The following is a 19873-nucleotide window of genomic DNA, read 5'->3' as shown; positions in this document are numbered from 1 at the left end:
CTGCACCCCACGCCACCTGCAGAAGCCATTAGATCAACCATGTCTGGTACAGTAATGAAAGGCAGGAGCAAACCCTGGCTAAGGGGGCTGAGAGCCTGCAAGGGAAATCAAAGCTTGCACCTGCAAGGAATGAAATGGAAAAAGCTCTGTATGTGCCACCAAGAGACTGAGGCCAGGAGCAGCTGTGCAAGTCTCTGCCACTGACCCAAAGCCCCGATGAGCACCTCACCCTTCCTGGATGCTGCACTGCTGATAAAGCCCTGCTATGACATAAGGGACCCTTTCAGAGGCCATTCCTCCACGTCACCCCTTCTCTCTGCCTTTGGAGGTGCTCTAGGCTCCCAGCCATGGGCTCAGGACCAGTCAGCAGAGGGAGCTGGGCCGCTGGTGCCACTAAGGAGAGGGGGCTGGAAAGGGGAGCAGAGGGGCACAGAGCCTGGAGCCAGCAAATGGGCACAGATGGGCTCCCTGTGACACAGCAAGCAGGAAACAACTCCTCAGCTCTCATGCTGTAGTTGATGGAACCCCAGCTATGTGAGAAACAGTGCTCCAAAGCCACAAGTGGGTGAGGTGGGATGGGATGGTGGCCAGGGCCAGGAAAACATCTTGATAGTGCAGTGAGCTTCCCTGACTATTGGCAGCCAGCACAGAGGGCTATCATTAAGTTGTGGGCATTGCACAAGACAGAGGAGAACAGCAATCCCAAGGGCTGCCCAGGCAAGGCAGGGAGCTGTGCTGTGTGGGTGGCACTGGGGAACCAGCCCAGCCCATTCTGACCAGCTGGGATCCCCATCCCCCTGTGCTGACACAGCTCCCTCCCAACAAAGTGTGCAGGATTAAGTAAGCCAGAGCTCTGCCACCCCATGGCAGGAGGGGCTGTGTCTTCTGAGTCCAGCACAGCGGCGAGAGCTGGGAGGAATCACTCCCATGATGAGCTTCTCTGGCCAGCAGGCACACAGGGGATGCACACCCCCCCACAGACATTCACAAATACCCAAATCCTGCCCTCGGCCTGTGAGTTAGCCCAGGAGTTAAAGGCAGGTTTGAAGTCAGCACCTGATCCTTTCCCTTTTTGGGGTAAAAGCATTGAACTGCTGCAGAAAACCTCTGCAAAGGCTTTGATCTCGCAGGGGTGAGGGCAGCAGTGGGAACGGCTCAATGCCCACTATAGGCATTTCCAGCAGCCTTTCTCATTACCCTTAGCTCCAAACAGACACAGAAGAGGAGGTGGGATGTTCCTCAAAGACCACAGTTACTGCTTGCTGCTGCTGCCAGGCACCTGGCCCAGCCTCATTCTAAGGAGGGTTCTGAAAGCAGTGGCAGCCCCAGGACACCCAGCACACCCCAGCCCAGGGAGGGCTGATGCTCTGTGAATGCCCTTGTGATGGTCCCAGCAGAACAACAGGCAAATGTGACCCGAGTACAGCTGGCACAAGCCCCTGTTTGGGAAGACTAGCTCACTGTCATTGCAAAAAACGATTCCACACGGCTCTGTCCTGAGCTCGATGCCATTAAACTGCTTCATGATCTGGACGAGGAATAGACAGCATACTTAGAAGATTTCTGGAAGATGCTAAACTGGAGAGATTCCACTGACCTTGGAGTGGCTAGATTGGATGAGACTGCAATTTTGATAAAAGAGAGAAGCTGTCCAAAATTTTCAAAATGTATTTCAACCACAGCCAGAGCTGGAAAATGAGTAAAAATGGGGCCGGGCAGAAGTACTACAGAAAAACCTTGAGGACTGCAGAGGATCATTGTGGATAAGCCAGCAGAATGACAGGATTAGAAACAACAGCTCGACTGCAAGAGAAACATATTTAACTTTGACCAAGTTTCTAATGATAATGAAATACAAGCCCTGGATGAAAGTACCTTGGGGAGATGAGAGGATCTTCATGATGAAGAGTTTTTAAGGAAAGGCTGGAGGAGCAGCTGCCTATCAAGCCCTTGGGTACCAGAGCTCCACAGACACTTGCATTCACTCCTGGTCCTCTGGCCCTGCACCTCTGTAAACTGCAAGTTCCCACTCCTGACCAGAGCTGTGGTCAGCACCTTCCTCAAACCCAGCACCTCGAGCTGTGGGTTCTCCACTGGACTCCGTGGTCTGATCTGATTCCCAGAACAAGCAAACAATATTGCCTGGTGATTCCTGTGTCAGATCATTCAAAACCAGCCTTGCCATGCTTTCTGTCCTTCCCCTCCCGTGCAGTACCAACACCTGGAGGCACCCGAGGGGCAGAGGGTGGGTTTCCAGAGGGGCTGTGCCCAGCACTGAGCTCAGCAGGTGCCTGTGGCTGATCCAGAGCTCAGGCCAGCCTGAGCACACAGGCACCAGCCCTCCCAGTGCAGCACAGGCAGCAGGGTGTCTGTGGGGCAGGAGTGACAGCCCCAGGCTGCTGCCTGCTGCTCGGGTGCTGGCTGGAAGGTCAGCACTGCCAGCGTGCGTTACACAAGGGCAACGCTGACACACACTGATCTTCACTGCCCTCAATTACCAACGACTGATGCTTGGTGGGGTTGGAAACAGATCTCCTGTAAAGGAGAGATAGATTAATAATAGATTAATAGAGAGGCAGATCAATAAATAGATTTACTGCTCCTCTTTGAAGTTCAGAACACAGTTTTTCACACAGTGCAGACTCAGGCTAAAGAAGCTATCCTTGCTGGGCCAAGAGCCAGTGCTGCAGTTAATTCTTTGTTAACAGCTTTAAAAGCCATGCTTCAGATGACTGACTATTTCAAATTAATAGCAAAGGTAATTGTGCCAAGCGTTGCAGCTCTGACTGCACTTTCCCAAAGAGCCTTACTGGCTCTTGCAGGCTGTACCAAACTCCCAGCACGAGCTTGGTCTGGGGAACAGAAACCTAATTCCCAGTGCTGCTCTCTCTCTAAAAATAATCACATTGCAAGATCCAACAGATGAAAGCTGAAGTCTGCAGTCCAAACCAAAACCAAATAGGGCTGAGGGCATTAACTACTGCTACAAATTACTGAGGATGATAGAAGATTGTCTTCATATTTGAAGCACTACATTTTAAAAACTGTAAAGGCCATAAAACCAAAACCCTCCTTCTTCCCCCAGTAGCACTGACATCCATCAATCAGTTGGCTGTTCAAATGTCTGCGAGATTGAGCACCTACTTCTATGGGAGATACTCTCTCAGAGAATGGAAGAAGACAGGCAGAGAGTTTGAAAGGCAGGCAATGAAACTTTTGTTCTGCAGTTAGTAAGAACAAATGGTGATCTCAGCTCTTTCCACAGAATTCAACTTTACACATACCATCAGGCTGTTTGGCCCTACGGACACACCTGTCTGAAAGAAGATGTAATTCTAGATAATTTATCCTTTCCTATTTACATCTTCCCCAAAAAGCTTTGCTGCAGCAAATGTTCACTGTGAAAACTGGTGTCTGCAGAGAAACTGAAACAGAGCTCCCCTGAAAGGCCACCTGAGCTTGCTGGACTGTTTCAAACACCATGGAAAGGTTTTACAGCTTTCTGAAGGTGCACTCATGCCATATGTACATTTATAGTGCCTTATTCTACCAGAACTATAAATTTCACTTTGCTCTCGACAATATCACAGTGTATTACCAAAAAAATACTCAGTGGCACCAATACTCTATCATGCAGCGAGGTCCTCAGTCCTCAGGCCCTTTTCTAAGGCCCCCAGCTGCCTTTGAAGCAGATAACCGTGTGCCAGTACCTACTGGCTGCTTCCTGAGTAGGCAATTTTAAATGGTCAGAACCTGCCTGGCTCTGTATCTGCTGTGCTCACTGAATACACATTTTAGGTGCTGTCAGCCACACAGATCTGGACTACATGTCCTTACTCCTGCTAAGTACAGGGAGGGCAGTCACTCACCCATCCTTATTTAACTACCTGTCTTTGTCAGTAAGGAGAGAGAATCATCCCCTCCTTGTGTGGGGGAGCAGAAGGTGACTTTGCTATTCATGGAACTGATGTCAAAATAGGAGCCAGCGAATCGCCCCTGTGCAAGGTGATCCAAACCCACCAAACTCTATTAAAGCCGTCTTTGCTGAACAGCTCCTCACACTCTGTACTTTCCACAATTCCTTCTGAAGAGGAAGTTTCCAGTCTGTGTCAGCATTAATCTACACTTGGAGCCCCTTCTGCAGCCCATCTCTCACAGCAGCAGAAACCAGGGCAGCTTTCAAAGAGCCACTAACGTGCTCCAGCACCTGGGAGCTTTGTGCGAGCTGCACCAAGCTGACAATGATGAAGTTTAGCTTTAGGAATGATTTAGCATCAAATAGTTTTTATTGTAACCTACCCTGGCCCAATCCAGAGCTCATGTTTAGGGTAGCAGGGCTCAGAAAACATGAGCCTCAGGAGTTGAAGACACCAGCTGCACTGGCCTGCTGAAGGGCTGCAGCTGTCCCCACACATAACTCACAGGGCTTTCTCTACATTGTCACTGCAGCAATCTTCCATCTCATCTGCCTTGAGAAGCCCTGACTGTCCTACCCAGCACATCTGGACAATGTTTCCATCTGAAGGGTTGGTATACACTACCAAATAAGTATATAAATGAAGCAGTGTAACAGACTAAAAATATGCTCACTGCAACAACGCAGCAGGATTGCTAAAACATTTACAGATTGGATTGTTGGACAGGATTGTTAGAGGCAAGGGAGAAAGTTATAGTGTGACCCAAATAACTTCCCTTTTTAAAAGCAAATTCTCACTTGGAACTACTTCCAAACAGAGCACTTGCAGTGGTCTCACCTCTCTGAACTCAGCTGTCCTCAGTCCCGGGCACAGACTAAGTGAGATCCTGGCATTTCAGTTTCCAGGTCTCCTACCTCCTCTCCAGCTGTGAGCCAGACATCTCTAGGAGTACAGAAACACTGGATCCACATCATCAAACTCACCCTGACAAGCCATGAACTGACAGCAGGAGACAGGGTCTCTCTCTTCATGCCTAATCCATTGGAGCAATGGTGTCAGGGGTTATCCAAGGGAGACATGCACAGGCATCAGAGGTAAGCAAGAAAACCAGAGGAAACAAGCTCTCAGTGGCCTCTGAAGTAAATAATGGAGCCACCAGCGAGGCTGGCACTGCTGTGGGTGAGGAGCATCACCTGCCCTTAGCTTACAGCACTGTGTGGTTTCTGGAAGAGGCCAGCAGCTCCTGTGAGCAATGTGGTCAGTGGCCAATCTGGGCCAGCTGGTGCTTTCTAGTACCTGCTCTAGACTGGGAGGTCTCAGGGAGAGGGAAGGAAAGTTGGCTCCTCCCAGGGACCATGTCCCACTGGATTGCCTACCTCCCTTTTCAGTCTTTCATGCTGCATCACTTCCTCTAAGAGAAAGAACGTGAGCTACTGAGGAGATGGCCCAGTGTGCACTCAGTGTGATTGCTGCTGTTTTGGAGAGGGAGACAATGGTCACCTCAGGAAGAGAAGACCAGACTCATCAGTGTTGACCCTCGCAGGCACTTGATTTAAAATTCCCTCAGATGGAGTATTTCTAGGAAAAAGAGAGACATTTTTGACAGCTCTGGCTGTGTATTTGTGTGTTGTTGGCAGGGTACCATTGCTGCAGGATTACCCTGTTTAAAATCTTACCATCTGTGACAATGCTAATGACAAAAGGCAAAAACCCAAAGAGAAAACAAAGACAAGGGTAAGGAGTTCTGCTGCACAGAAAACTCTAGGGAGTGAAGGAAAGAGGCTAGAGGAAGAGCAATGCTCTTAGTCAGAACCATCCCATGCCTACTTGGGAGGCACTAAAAGGATACACAAACTTCCCACACTGCCTGCAAATCCAGACCTACCCACTTTACAAGACATTAAACTGCACACAGGAGAGTAGCCTAGAAAGGCATTCCAGTAAAGGCTTCTTTCAAGAACTAGGGCTGCAGGGCTTGTCTCAGGAGCAGGGCACTGCTCCCTCTGAGTGCAGCAGGGCATCTCCCCAGCACAGATCTGTGTATCAAGCTACTGGCAACAACCCCTTCACTGCAAAATGAGACTGTCTGTTTCCACCTTTTAGAGAGACACTAAGCTGTGAGTGAGCCTTCCCTCTTGTCTCACAAAAGCTTGCTTCCTTTCAGCAGTCTCAAAGAACCATATTTTCCCAAGGTTTCTGAACACTCAGTATGCTGCTGTGCTGAAGGGAGCACCCTTATTGCCACTCCCTCTCCCTCTGGGAGCACTCTCCCTCCAAGGGAGCACTAAGGTAGGGCTTTCCTCTGCAGGAGCTGTGCTTTCTTCCCAACCTGTTCCACGTGCCAGGACACACTCAGCTCTCACAGATTCTGCCAACTGGTGCAAAACTGAGACTTTGGTTGGAGTAATTTTTTAAAAGTTTGCCTTATTTGTCACCTGCCTGATATTTATACAGCCTCAGTGGTTAATACCAGCACAAGAACACTTTACTCCTTCCTTCAGCAGCGCTGATTTCCACTTGAAGTACTCCTTAACACCTTGGTCCTCCACAGGCACTAGAGACTCCCTGGCAAGTCTCCTCTCAAAAATATTTTTACTATTTCTTTTATGCCTCAGGCATGCTGTTGCTCAGTATCTTTTTCTGGCTTAACTTCTTATGGTTTGACATTTAGTTTGCCAGAAATTATCCTCTTTTTTTTTTCCCATTCTCTCATTTGGCTACAATGTCCATTGTTTAAAAGACATCTTCTTACTTCTATGGATTGACTTTATTGCGTTACTTAAGCCCATCGTATTTTTATAGTCTTCTTTTAAAGACTTTTGCAATGAGCTTTTAATCTTTAATCAATTTTCATTTGTCAGCATTTTTACTCCAATAGTTTTTCCTTTAATGTTTTTCCTTTTCTTTTCTTTTCTTTCCTTTCCTTTTTTTTTTTTTTTCCTTTCCTTTTCCCATTTTATTTAGCCTCTACTTTTGAACTGTGGCATTTCAAGTTGCAGGCACTTACTGATAAAATTAATTTAACTACTGGACTTAATTTTTATTTTCAAGAGGGAACGTCATGTTTGCATTGACATGGACCTTGCCTATCACTTGTATCCTGGTGTTAAAGTGTGTCACTGGTTTAAGACTGCAGGCCAGTGAGAGCCTGTATTCCCCTACAGTTGAAATGTCTTTATAGCTTGGACGGTATCCAAAGAGTGAGCCGAATTTTCCACCTGTCTAACTTGAGTACATAAAGTTACCTCATTTATTTAGATCCTGCAATCAGCTCTTGCTTGTAGAAGAGTATTTTTAACACCATCTTCTGTCTGTGTGGGGTGAGCACTCTCCTGCACATGAACTTCAATGCCTCAGTGCCTGTGTCAGAGCCGGAGCGAACGCAGCGTGCTCACAAAGCGACACAGCCCTTGCAAACGTTTCTGTCTCCCAGCTACAGCAGCAGGAGATTTACAGCTTTCTGATACAGGGGTGCCTCCTTTCCCATGGAGAGGGGCAGCTGGGGCTGGCAGTCATTTCTTCATCCACATTCACCCAGAAGGTGTTTGTGCTAGACGGGGACAGGGCACAGCCTGCTCCTCTGGAGCTGCTACAGACTCAGGCAGGATGCAGGGAGATGATTTACTTTATGAAGTGGGGAATGAGCAAAAATGTCCTTCAGGAACTCAGGATGTGTTTTTCAAATAGTTTCCAGGGCCAGAAGATGCCCAGGAAGCACCAGGGGTGAGGAGGGCTGTACCAAGAGGTGAGGGAAGCGCAGCCTGGAGGACAGACCCAGGATCTGAGGAGCAGGGAAAAGCCTCCCAGCCCTGCTGGCACGAGTCTCCTTAGAGACTAACCCAAACATTCCAACAGGCCCTCTCAGACTGTTTTCACCAGTATCTAGGTTTACTCCAGTGATGTTCTCAAGACTGAACTCATAAATGTGAACCTCCTCTACCAGCTCCGTTGCAGCTTTTCATGTTTTTACAGCGTGAGCTCATTGTGGGTAATTATGCTTCAGATCACTGCAGAAATAGAGAGTTACCAGAGTTGGCCCACGTATCACAAACATAAAACTGTTTGCCACCTATAATTTCACACCAAGAGGAATTATATAATCTTGAATTTACAACATTTGAAGATATATTAAGGCAGATTGGCTGGGCTGGAGGCTAGAATTACAACAGGCTGCACATAGCAGGACACAGCCATGATGGCAACAGTAACCTCACAGATTGGGGTGAAAGTTTCCTCTCTGCTTTGCAGCATGTGCTCTCTGTGAGCCTTGGAAGAGCACACGCCCACAGCAGCACCGGCATGCAGGGCTAACAAACATCCAGGAGACACACACATGCTCATTTCAAACCAACTCTGCAACTCCACACCGGCATCCGTGCTGCCAGCCTATGGCAAGGGCTTCTTTTTAATTATACTTTGTGTATTTTACACAAGTGTATCATTGCTATGGAAAAAAAAAAAATCTGCTGTAACAACACTGGCATTGGAAATACTACATACCAAGCCCAATTGATTTATGACTAATTCTCTGCCCCCTTGGCAAACGGTGCATTCCCAGCACAATGCCATCTGCAGCAGTGCCCTGCCTGCACAGGGAGCACCAGGCACGCTGGGGCTTGGCCTGCCCTAGCAAAACCCATGAGATACTCATTTCTGTATTCATTAAGGGGCAAAAGGCACTGAAGATCCTCTGAAATAACCTTCCTGTTCTTTTGAATGCATAAAAATAGATTACTCATTTAGTAATTTAGGTAAACAACTCGTTATGAAAATTCATTAGGGAATAAGCCTTCATGATTTCATTTCTTGTTCGTTTCCTGTCTAAATAAATAAACATGAACTCAAGTGACACAGATTCCATTACTTTTGCACACAGATTCTTGAATGATTTCTTTCTTACTTTTTAAAATAATTTCATCTCCTCCTTTCTGTCAAAGACAATGTATTAACAAACATGGCGGGGGAGAGCAAAGCCTTTCAAAGGTAACAGTTGAAAACTTTTATTTAGGATTTAATCTAGGCAATGATCAATTCTGATTCAAAGAAATGTAGGAAAGTTTGAGGAATATTTAGTTTTGACAAACTGCACTTCTACATGACTTTGAGAACAAAAACGCAAATAGCAGCATCTTACAAGATTATTAAAATCTGTAGTTAAAATTTCTTGTTAAAAAATGTTCTGCCATCATTTCAATCCATTTCAATCTGCAGCACAGCTTTACAAGAGCACGGGAGCAGAAGTACATCTCTGACATTGGCAAATCCTCCTAATTACAGGAGAACCACAGTAATGTGCTGCCCCATGGCTGCACACAGGACACTGCAGGCTCTCCTCTGTCCCAGCCCAGGCTCAGGAATCAGCTGCTGCAGTGAGGGCTAATCATGCCTCTGACTCTTCCTTCCTCAGACTTCAGCAAAACAACTTTTATTCCTCAACTGGCAGCTCAAGAAGCAAAAGAATGGCATTACAAAATGACTGGAATGGCAGCATTGGAGACATTCTTAGATGTATTTCCCTACATCCTGTTTAGAGAACTTGACGGACTCCCGGGTGACTTTCCTGAAAAGCCTTAGCAGTCACCCTTCTTTCCTCTCACATCTAGGTTCTAATCCCACATACACAACTTCCAGAGTCTTCTGGTCACACACTACAGCTTGTAAGGCTGTGCTGAGTTCTCAGCACCTTCTGTCAAATGCAGATAAAAAGCAGAACACTGAGGGAAGTATCTCTGTATCTCATGCTTGTGCAGCCAAGAGATTGTGTCCCCTGTAGCTGGCAGAATGGCATGAGCTTCCCAGCCTGGTGCCAAGGACAGCAGCTGTGAGAGGGAGCCATGGGCACCATGCCTTGGCTTTTAGGCACAGGGAGAACAATGAGGGACAACAGCTATGGACAACCCTCCTGGAAACTGCTCTGGAGCCATCCAAAGCAAGAAAGAGGCTCCCCAAAATGCCAAGCAGTGGCCTGCAGGGAAGGGGCTGCTGTTCGGTCAGACACACGCTATTTTAGACCTTCCTCAAGGACTGACTGCGAATCCTGCTTCTTGCTCTGAAAAAAGGAAACCCATCTTTTGTTTGCTTGACCCTGAAAGGCAGAGGAAGTTGAAGACTTTATTTATTCAACCCTAAGACATGGGAACTTACAGACCATTGTCACTTCCCAAGGAGCTTTTGTTTTTATTTTCCTCCTCAGCCTGTGTGGGTTCTGTTTGCCTTACAGATTTTTTATAGACAGTTTGCTACCATCCTGGGACATCTGTGACTTGCTTGCACATGGCTGGCAGTTGAAAGGAGGTTTTTTGTAGCTGCAATGCAAATAATTATGCTGCTTGATGGCAGAAATCATTCCAGTTTTGATCAAAAAGCCTTACCACTAGATTTGTTTTCCACCTTTTTAATTAGAATGTATATTATTTCAGAGCACTTTTGAAGTCTGTTACCTCAGTATGATGATGGACGGCAAGAAGGAAAGCTGATGGAACTGCTCACAAATCAGAAATTGGCTAACACAACAGAGCACATGGACTCTGCTGAAGTCAGCACTCCATTCCATTTCTGCCTTTGGGAGATTATTTTGCTGTTGGATTTCATGACAAAAAGCAACCCTTAGGAGAAGAGGGCTCCTTCAGAAGGTTAAGGAGGGTCAGGTTATTGAGGGTCACACAAACAGCTATCTCAAAGGCAGACTGAAGACAAGCCCCACTGGGCTTCATCAGACTAAGGACGTACCCAGAATATTTATAAAAAATTCAAAACTCTGTCATGGCTGTTAATTCCAAGAAAATGAGCCTTAGATTTCACCAGGGGCTTTCTCATCAGGTCTCTCACTTTTGTTTTCACCTAGAGCGCAGACACCAATCCCCAGTTTAAAGAAAGTGAATGATGGAAAAACTTCCACATACAGGGAACTGTTTTGCACAGGGATCCCAAGAAGAAAAAAGGCCATTTTAGTCTCTGTGTTGCTGCTAAGGAGAGCACACACCTGTACAGACACTTAGAGCTGCTCCTACCAAGAGCAAGTGCAAGCTGTGAGAGTCCCTCACCTAATCCCAGGCAGAACTGCATTCCTGAAAGGGGCTTCTTGGGCCAGAGACTGGCCCTGCCTGTCCCCACTCGTGTGTGCTGCACAGAGCAGCAGGCATGCTGCACACACAGAAAGCTTGTGCTCAGGGTGGGCAGAGTGCCCCAGCTACACTCTTCTCCATAGGTTACTTGGATCCAAGGATCCATGTTGCAACACGCTGCAGTTAAATAAATAGAGGGCTAATGGCAGATGGTTTCACTTAAACTTCAAGAAAGGCACCGCCTATATGTCAATTTGGAATTGGTGTAATGAGCCAACAACATTCTGAATTAAAATAAAAGCAAATTTAGGAATGAAACCTACTGGAGACTTAACTGGTCTCAAGTGCATAGTTAGATTTCTAAAATAATAGCTGCAATCCAGCATAACAAACATGACTTGCTTGAAAACAAAAGCCTGAGTTTAACTGTAGATTGCAGTTCGTTTTCATTCCCATGAGAAACTGCAAGATATTTCTTCTTGGAGTAACTTCTCAGGAAGGTACACCAATGGTGCCTCCAAAACCACAGAGAGTGGGACTAGGACTCGCCAGTTGTGCCTTTTTCCTTCCAGGTTTACCAGTGCTGAGGCCCTTGGGTACCATCAGGCAGATTTTCTGTGAGTACTGCACGGGGTCCCTGGGCAGAGGCAGGTCAGAACGGGGCATGGCTGGCTGCAGGGGCCAAGGGCAGAGCTGCACCACGGCACAGCACCCAGCAGGGACATGGCACAAGGGCAAAGCACTGCTAGAGCATCTGGGGAGGCAGAAAAGGAAGAGCTGCCAGCAAGCACTGACTGTGAACTGGGGGATGGCCTAGCAAGCTTGGAAAGGGGCTATGACCAGGGAGGAAGAAGGAAAAGGGAGTAGGAGGCGGAGGATTACCAGGTAACAATGTATAACAAGTTCCCGTACTTAAAAAAAAATTAAATTTACACATATTTAACATATCTTAACATACTAAACATATTTAAATAGGCAAATATGTTTCTGTGCACCCGGACAGTGAGGATCTGGTTCTATCCTCATGCTCTCTGAGGGGTGTGGGAGATTCAGGCTGACTGTGAGAAGGAGCACATGGCAAGGTAAGGGCTGTTTTTACTCTTTGCCAGCACAGAGCAACTGAATACTTGAAAGCAAGTTTTTATCTGGAAAATTAATAACATACTGCTATTGCCTTGTACAAGATCTCCTTTTTAGCTTCGATCTTACTGACTGCACACACGTGCATGTGCACATCAATCACAAGATTGTCTCCTGACATTTGTCACTACCTCACAGCACAAGGACTGCCACCTTCCTCCCAGAAAAACTCTTCAGGCTGTAACCTTGGCTCTGCTTTGTACACTTTTGAAAACTGCCAGATTAGTCTTGCAGAGCCATGCAGGACAGCAGTGGACAACTCATTCCACTCTGTACTCATTGTCCATACCTGTTCTCTGTCCCTGCAGCTAATGGCGGGAATGGCTCAAGCCAGCTAAAGGCAGCCTCTAGTGGGCCTCAGAAGGCACCAGAACAATCTAAGTGTAACCAGAAAAAGGATGACTGTCTGCTGGGAAAAGACTGTCCAAGTAGTTCAAAGGGTTGGTTCTCAACTGCCCTGTCAAGTATTTCATCTTTGGAAACAGTGTCATGGGTAAACTTTAGTACACAATGCAAGTAATCACAAGCAAGTGATGAAGTTCTGAAAAAAACTTCAAAACAAAGACCCCTTCATTTGTATTCCTGTCAGCTCCTCTGGCAGGATTGTGGCAGTAAAAAAGAAGGGCAAGGAAGTGGCAGTAGAAAAGGTTTCCCTTCTTGCACAGAGATCTGGCTGAGGCACAAGGAAACAGGGGACAAGTTCTTACACTGAAAGTTTTGCCAATTTCTCCAAAGGAGACTCGTCCTTTTCCAGCAGCCAACTCTCTGCAGGTGCACAAAGCATTAAGGTGGGCTTAAAAGAACAGCAGACAGCTGGGAGGAAAGCTCTGCTGTCAGCTAACTCCCAGATGCTTGTGCAGATGAACTCCAGTCCCCACAGAGGCAGAAAAGGGTGGAGAAGCAATTTTCTCAAAGGACAGAAACGGGTTCTTCTCCAGACAGAACATTTTAGGGAATCATTTCCTATGGTTATCAATAGTCAAACTGAAAATCAAGCCAAGTTACCTACTGGCTCTTGCTTGTCTTTCTTCCCAACACCTGGCTGGGTGTCACAGAGGAATCCATGTTTGATGCTGTTGTTTACTTAATGCTATTCTTGTGTCTCATCTGTTTCGACATCTCTGCCCAAATCCCTGGACGTTTTTTTTATTTCCTGGATTATGCTGATGTTCCAAAGAAAAAATCCCGAAGAACTGATGAAAATATAATTTCACAATGTTTCATTATTTATGGATAAGATTTGTCACTGGATTCTGATGGGTATTTTCCAAATTATATTTACTCCAGCAAATGAAAAGTTATTTAAAGTAAAAACAGGACTTGGTAAAATGTTAAGAAGAAATAATTTGTAATTTAGAAATAGTGTTTGTACTTCAGTGATAAAGTGCCCACTTGCATGTGGGCAGGTCAGCCAGAAAAGGATTTTTGTAACAGACATAAAAAGGGAGTTTCAGGCAGATAAATGCCAAAAATAATTTTGATACATCTAATAAAAATTCCCCTAGGATAGCTGTACAGATTATCACACTCGGCTGTACTGCATGGGAAAGTGCAATTATTAAAATGCTAAAAGCCTGAACTGATTCTTTTTTTCTTAGTTTATGGAAATTCGCATCAGCAGATAATGTTTTCAGCATGCTGGGATTTAACAATAACATTTGGGCTTATGATTCACATGTACTGTAAAAGACAGATGTTTTAAAAAAGCATTATGTGCACAGTTGTTCAGAAAGTAAAGTTTACGCTGCTGCAGGGTTCTCAATGCCTTTGATGAGTGTGGCAGTGACCCTGTGTCCCAAGCATGTCCCACCCTGGCAATTCCTCACCATCTGAATTCATGATATATTCGTGCAGGTCATGTCCTGTCTCTCGTGTGGGCCTGAAATGCTGACCCAGAACATTTCTGTGCACTAATAAGCCGGTGCCCCAGTGCAAAGCTGTTTTCTCTGCTGTCCTGCAGCACCGTAACATGATGATTATTAATCCTGACCAGGCAGTGCTGAGAGGTCCCACTCACACTGAGTGTTGTATAACAGCGTGGTAAACAGCTGAGGAGGGCCAGGGAAGGCAGTCAGCATCCTAATAAACCAGCAAGGCCAAGGAATTTGCCCTGCTAGGCAAGCGTAGGAGGAACCCAAATGAGGAGATGAGGACAGTCTCCATGGGCTCTGAGTTTAAATCCCATTCATGTAACCCTTCATCAGCTGGGTACAAATCACCAGGACTGGATGGCACCCTCCCCGTCCTGGAAGGAGCCACAATGCACAACTGCTGGCCAAGTCCCCAGCTCTCCTCAAAGTCTGGGTGACCAAGCATGGGAGATCTGCCAGTACCCAGCTCCAGCGGGGACCCTGGCAGCTAAACCCCAGCAATGATCAGTTTGACTTCTTTTGCAAAGCTGTAATGACAGACACTTGGCCTGAGTTTGCTTTTCATGTATGAGTCAGTCACATCTCTTTGAAACTGTTCTCTTATCGTTCCCTTACTTCTTTTGCACTTACCATTGATGTTTACAGCTGGCAGCACTATAGACATCTTTGGTCTCCTGGTCTTGTTATGTGCGGTGGCTGGCAGTAGCAGGTGGTCCTGGAAAACAGCAGAAAAGATGTGTTAAATCTACTCTCAAAGCAGAGAGCTGGGAAAATGACTTTCCTTTCTCTCTTACTGGCATTCCACACTGTACTGTTTACAACAGCTCAGAAAATTCATATTGTTGAGGGAGTCTTCCAAAAGTCACAGCAATTGCTCATGCTGTGTAACCAAGAAGAAATCCCTATTGCATGCAGCAAATATGAAAAAGCCTTGATCATGTGGAAAGAGATGCAAACTACTATTAAGCCCTCATTCAACAGAGTGCTTATGTATATGATTAAAGCAATTTAACTTGACTTCAATGATATTTAAACATATGTTTAAGGACCTTGCTGAATTGAAGCTTTTACTTGCACAGCTGTTTACTTTCTATGTAAGTCATCTTGCTCTGTGAAGCTCTACACCACACGCCTTGTGCAGCAGGCCTGCACTGCTCAGAGCTGGACTGGGGTGTGAGACACAAGCTCTGCCGACAACACCTCCTAGGGAAGCTGGATGGTGAAGCTGTGCTTCAGTATCTGATCTCTCCTGGGCGCTGCTGCCTGGCTCTGACAGTGGGAGCTGCCTCTGCAGGACACAGACCTGCCCTGGATACAGAGCTGGCCTGCAGGCAGAAGCACAGCCTCTGTCCAGGGCTCTCGTGCTGCTGCTGAACTCAAGCTGCTCAACTTGCAGCCTGGAAAAATATGCTTCTTCCCTTATCAATGGAACTTAAAAGCTGTGGTCCAGGCATTTCTCATATTATTAAGCCAGTTTGATGGTCTCCTTTCATGCTTTCCCATGCTTTTCCCATACAAACATCTCATACTTTTGGGCAAGGTTATCTTTTTGGCAAACCGAATTTGACTTCCTTCAGGATACATTTATTTATTAATGTCAGGGTAACTGTAATTTTGCCATTGAAAAATATAAACATTACAGTGTTATATGCAAGATTTGGGGAACTGAGTTACACACAAAGTTAGGTGTCAAATATGTCAAGATATTCTGTAGATACACTGCAGAGATATCACTTTCTTTCTCTTTTTTTCCCATCAAAAATTTCCCTCCCCCAAAACACTAAATGACTGACCATGAGAAGAAAACATTACTTAAATAAATGTCTGCAAAAAACATCTTGGTAACCAAAATTATAAAACCACTCTGGTATAATTCTCAGATCACGTATGTAATTCCCATTTCACTTTTGAACCGCTTAAGATTAAGAAAACATTCACTAAGACAATGAACCTTACATAAAAACTCTTCTTGAAATCCAATGTTCCCAAAGGAACAGGCCTAAGATAAGATGTCCATTAAATTACATTTTGTAGCAATGCCCTTGCCACAATTTGGTGACTATTTTTAGCAGACCTTAAAAAATGCTTATACTGTTTGGTTTTTTCCTTTTTCAATGCTTCTGAGAGTCCATCACTACCTACCAAACCACAAGTACTGCACTGATGATCACCTGAGAGTCATTACAAGTAGCAGCTGCTTTTTGCTAACCTATCTGAAGACTGGTGCAATAATCTATGCTGCCTTATAATGGCACCTTTATTTACTGTATGTCTAAATTGTATTAAGAGCTACCACAAGGATTTTACAGTGTTTTGGACTTGCTGCACAACCTCCCAGTGATTCAACAGCAACTCTGGAGAAAACAGGCAAACAGAAAGCTCTAAACCCAGACTGCCACCAGGAGCTAATCTGCAAGATGCACCCATTGTCTGGAAGCTGCCCATCTACAAAGAGACATTTTATAAATCTGGAATTGGTGAAATGTATCCATCTCTTGAATCATCTTTATCTTTCATATGCATTTTCCATCAGTGCAAACTTGCAAAGTTACCCAACTACCCTCATTCTTCACTGAAGTCAAAGGGTATGCTGTAGAATATCAGATATTCTGACCACAGTTAGCCACCCACAGCATTCTCAAGCCCAGAAGTCTTCAAGCAGTCCAAACCTTTTATTTGAAAGCAACACAAAATTAATTCTATGCCACAGAAATGAGTGTACAGATTAGAGATTTGGAAGATATCAGACATTTGGAAGCACTGATTGAATGCATTTATAAAATGTCATGTGCCATTCTGAAGGATGCTGAATTGCATCCCAGAAGGGGTTGTCACACTCATCCCTAATTTTAAACAGCAGACAAAAAACCCCCAAAACAAACCTAAATTAAAATATTGTTTGTGATATTAACACATGGTATAAAACTGAAAATGAATAAAAGCAAAATTTGCAAGTCAGCATCTGGCTCAGGAGCACGAGTGTCAACCAGAGGCAGAACAAAATCAGAACTATTACCCAACAACAGATGGCTTTGGCTTGGAGCTGGAGCTGCACTCAGACGACAGTTTAAACAGACTAAGCAGACCTGAGACTGCTGGCAGAATGACTGGAAAAATATCAGCCTGGAAAGAATATTTCAAATGAGATCCTTGCTTCAGCATTCTCATTTTTCTTTTGATCATCTCTGCAGTTCTGTGATACTGAAGCCAGATGAGATGGACAGATAGACACAGATACTGAAAACCCAGCCACGAACACGTTACCTTAATTCAGTTAAGTCTCAACAACACATGGGCCTGCAATAAGGATTCTGAGGTTTCTTGTGTATCAGATCAGTGTTATCAGGGCTCCAGCAGGGATAAGGCATTAGAGCCTCATGTATCTCTAACCCTACAGCCAAATGGCAATGGAAATCCTGTCCCACTGTGCTAGAATATTCCAAAAATACCGGTGCTCCTGCAGCTTCAGCCTCAGTCTATGATATGTGGTTTGGTACCCAAAGTCTCTCCTACCTAGATGCATGAAAATATGGTGACGTTTTAGCTTTCATTTTCTTTGTTTTTGTTAAAAATTTTGGTTTAACTCTCATAGTTTTAAGGATGTAAACAAAACATCATCACTGCATACCATGAAGCTTCATTAAACAGAGGAAAAAATGCTAGGCATGGGTTTTTTTGATCTAATTTTGTTTCTTAAACTACCATCACCTCCAATCTGGACTCTTGGCATTTAAGTTAACAGAACTGGCAATAGTGCTTGTTTTGGCTTTTGCAATGCATATCCCATCAGCCACAGCACCTCCCAGGGAGCAGTCCTGCACCTCCTCCATTCCTGCCTCCTTGTGAGACACAAACACGCAGGAATTAACCCTCGCAGTATGCCCACGGCAGAGGAAAATGTTCCAGGGACCGTCTGGAGGAGCGGGGCAGGCATTTCAGGGAAGCTCACGTGACACAGGACACAAAGGAGAGGATTTCCAGCCCCGCAAGGCGCTGCACTCTCAGCATGAGCTGTCCTTTCTCCTGTCCCAGGGGTTTCTCTCTGTCAAATCAATCCCCCTGCATTTTTCCTACCTTCTTAGCTGTTGTGCTTAGGTATGGATAAGTATTTTTCAAAAGGCTTTTCCGAGGCCTTAATTAAGGACTCCTGATTGAGATGTGCTTTGTTAGAGCGTATTCAGCACACCTGCCTGTGTGAACATGGCTGGCCATGCTGCTGCCGAGGCTCGGGCCCCTCCGGGGGGCTTGGAGCACGTACCCTGCAAAGCACAGATGTGATCCATGTGGGAGCCAAGGCTCCAGCAACACAGCCCCCGCCCCACGTCCCACAAAGACTTGGTCAACATGTCCCAGTGAGCCCTGCTCTTCATTAAGAGCTCCATCTCTGTCTGACAAACCTTTTGCAAAAACAAGTGACATTTGTTGCTTGACGGCAATAAAAGCTCAGAGGAGACTGGATTAAAATACCAAAGGAGAACTTTAATGTGCTATTCTGGTAATTTGCCTTGATGAGGAGATTTGATCTTTACCATGGCCTTGGAGACCTGCTCTGTGCCAGAATGTTGCAACAAAGGCAGTGGCCAGAGCAGAGGGGGCAGCAGGAGCCAGGCGTGCCAAAGGGCACTCTGTCACTCTGTCCAGCAGCTTCCCAAGGCTTCTTACAGCAAACAAACACTGGAGCTAGACATTTTTTCATCTCCATTTATGACTAAGAAGTCTCCCGGGGAATTATGTGCCTCGACCTCTTCCAGCCTGAATCTTCCTGCTGTGGTTCCACATTACAGCTCACCGAGGCTGAGCTGATGCCTCAGGTTTGAGCTTTTATATTTTTCATATTCTGTGCTGCTTTAGTGTGTAGTTCTGAGCTTCCTCTCTTCACAGAGTAGCTACACAAAACAATTCCTTCCCTAGCTTGGGACCAAGGAGAGCCACCCAAATCTCAGGCCCAAGAGCACAAACAACATGGACTGAAGAGAGAAGAACAAGAAGGAGGGGACTGCTAACCCTAAAGCTGGAATTGGACAGTGAACTGCAAGATGCAAATGGAGCAGAACTGATCAAAGTGAGAGACCTCATGACTGTTTGTGCATTTTGTGACCATTTTGGTTCATCTTGGGTGCAGCCCTGGCTGGGCTCTTGTGCTACCCAAGGTGGATCCATTGAGGCCTAATAAATCCCTGCTTTATTCTTTAAGTCTGTCCAGCCTCTGTTCTAGGTCAGCCTGCACAAGGCATCAGAGGAGCTCTCCACATCCCAGGGAGGGGCTGTTTTTCTTTAATGGCACAACTTTTGGCAGTTTTCAACACCTCCTGACAGCTTAAAACCTTATCTGTTCACTACCTGACCACACCTAATGAGTGACAGAAAACAAGTGCTTTTTTGATCATACCAAAATTGTGCATCAAATCCATGCACTGTCTTTTGACCCTATTTTTTCTGAACATCTTCAGAGATTTTGAGTCTGACATGACACTGGACCCTCTTTACAGGTATGCTTTTGACAGTACAAAGAATGTGCAACAAAAATATGCTCTCCCAGGCCCAATACTGCATGCCACTTCAGAGACTGATTCATAGTACCAATACTCCAAGGAGCTAGACTTCTTAAACCCCTGGGTTGGCAGAGCCCCTGAGCCAGCTTTTTTCCCCACAAACTACAGATTTGACACTTCTTTAAAATTTCAGGATCATTGTTTCCAGCTTTTTGCTGTTACCAGAGATGTGACATGTCTGTCCTGTTCTCCCACACAGTTACTGACCTGGCCCTGAGCAGCATCCCAGCCCTTGGGACACAACTCCTGGGCAAGAAACTGCACCTGAGAGCTTCATTCTCAGGAATGCAGGATGTCAGCAGCTCTCTGAACACAAAAGGAGGCTTCCC

The 19873-nt window shown here is 45.6% G+C and overlaps 1 protein-coding gene across 2 annotated transcripts in view; it reads right to left on the bottom strand.

Annotated features, from left to right (window-relative positions):
- Positions 1-19873, bottom strand: part of ATF6 (activating transcription factor 6) — a 72494-nt gene that overhangs the window by 3029 nt on the left and 49592 nt on the right. For both annotated transcript variants that reach the window (XM_058030119.1, XM_058030120.1), the window contains exon 15: positions 14623-14707. In XM_058030119.1, the coding sequence (XP_057886102.1) occupies positions 14623-14707 (85 nt within the window). The remainder of the gene's footprint in view (positions 1-14622; positions 14708-19873) is intronic.

The sequence above is a fragment of the Melospiza georgiana genome, chromosome 9 (genome assembly GCF_028018845.1).
Source record: "Melospiza georgiana isolate bMelGeo1 chromosome 9, bMelGeo1.pri, whole genome shotgun sequence".
In the NCBI taxonomy this organism is placed as follows: Eukaryota; Metazoa; Chordata; class Aves; order Passeriformes; family Passerellidae; genus Melospiza; species Melospiza georgiana.
The sequence above is the reverse complement of the archived record's forward strand: the minus strand, read 5'-3'. Positions and strand labels throughout refer to the sequence as shown.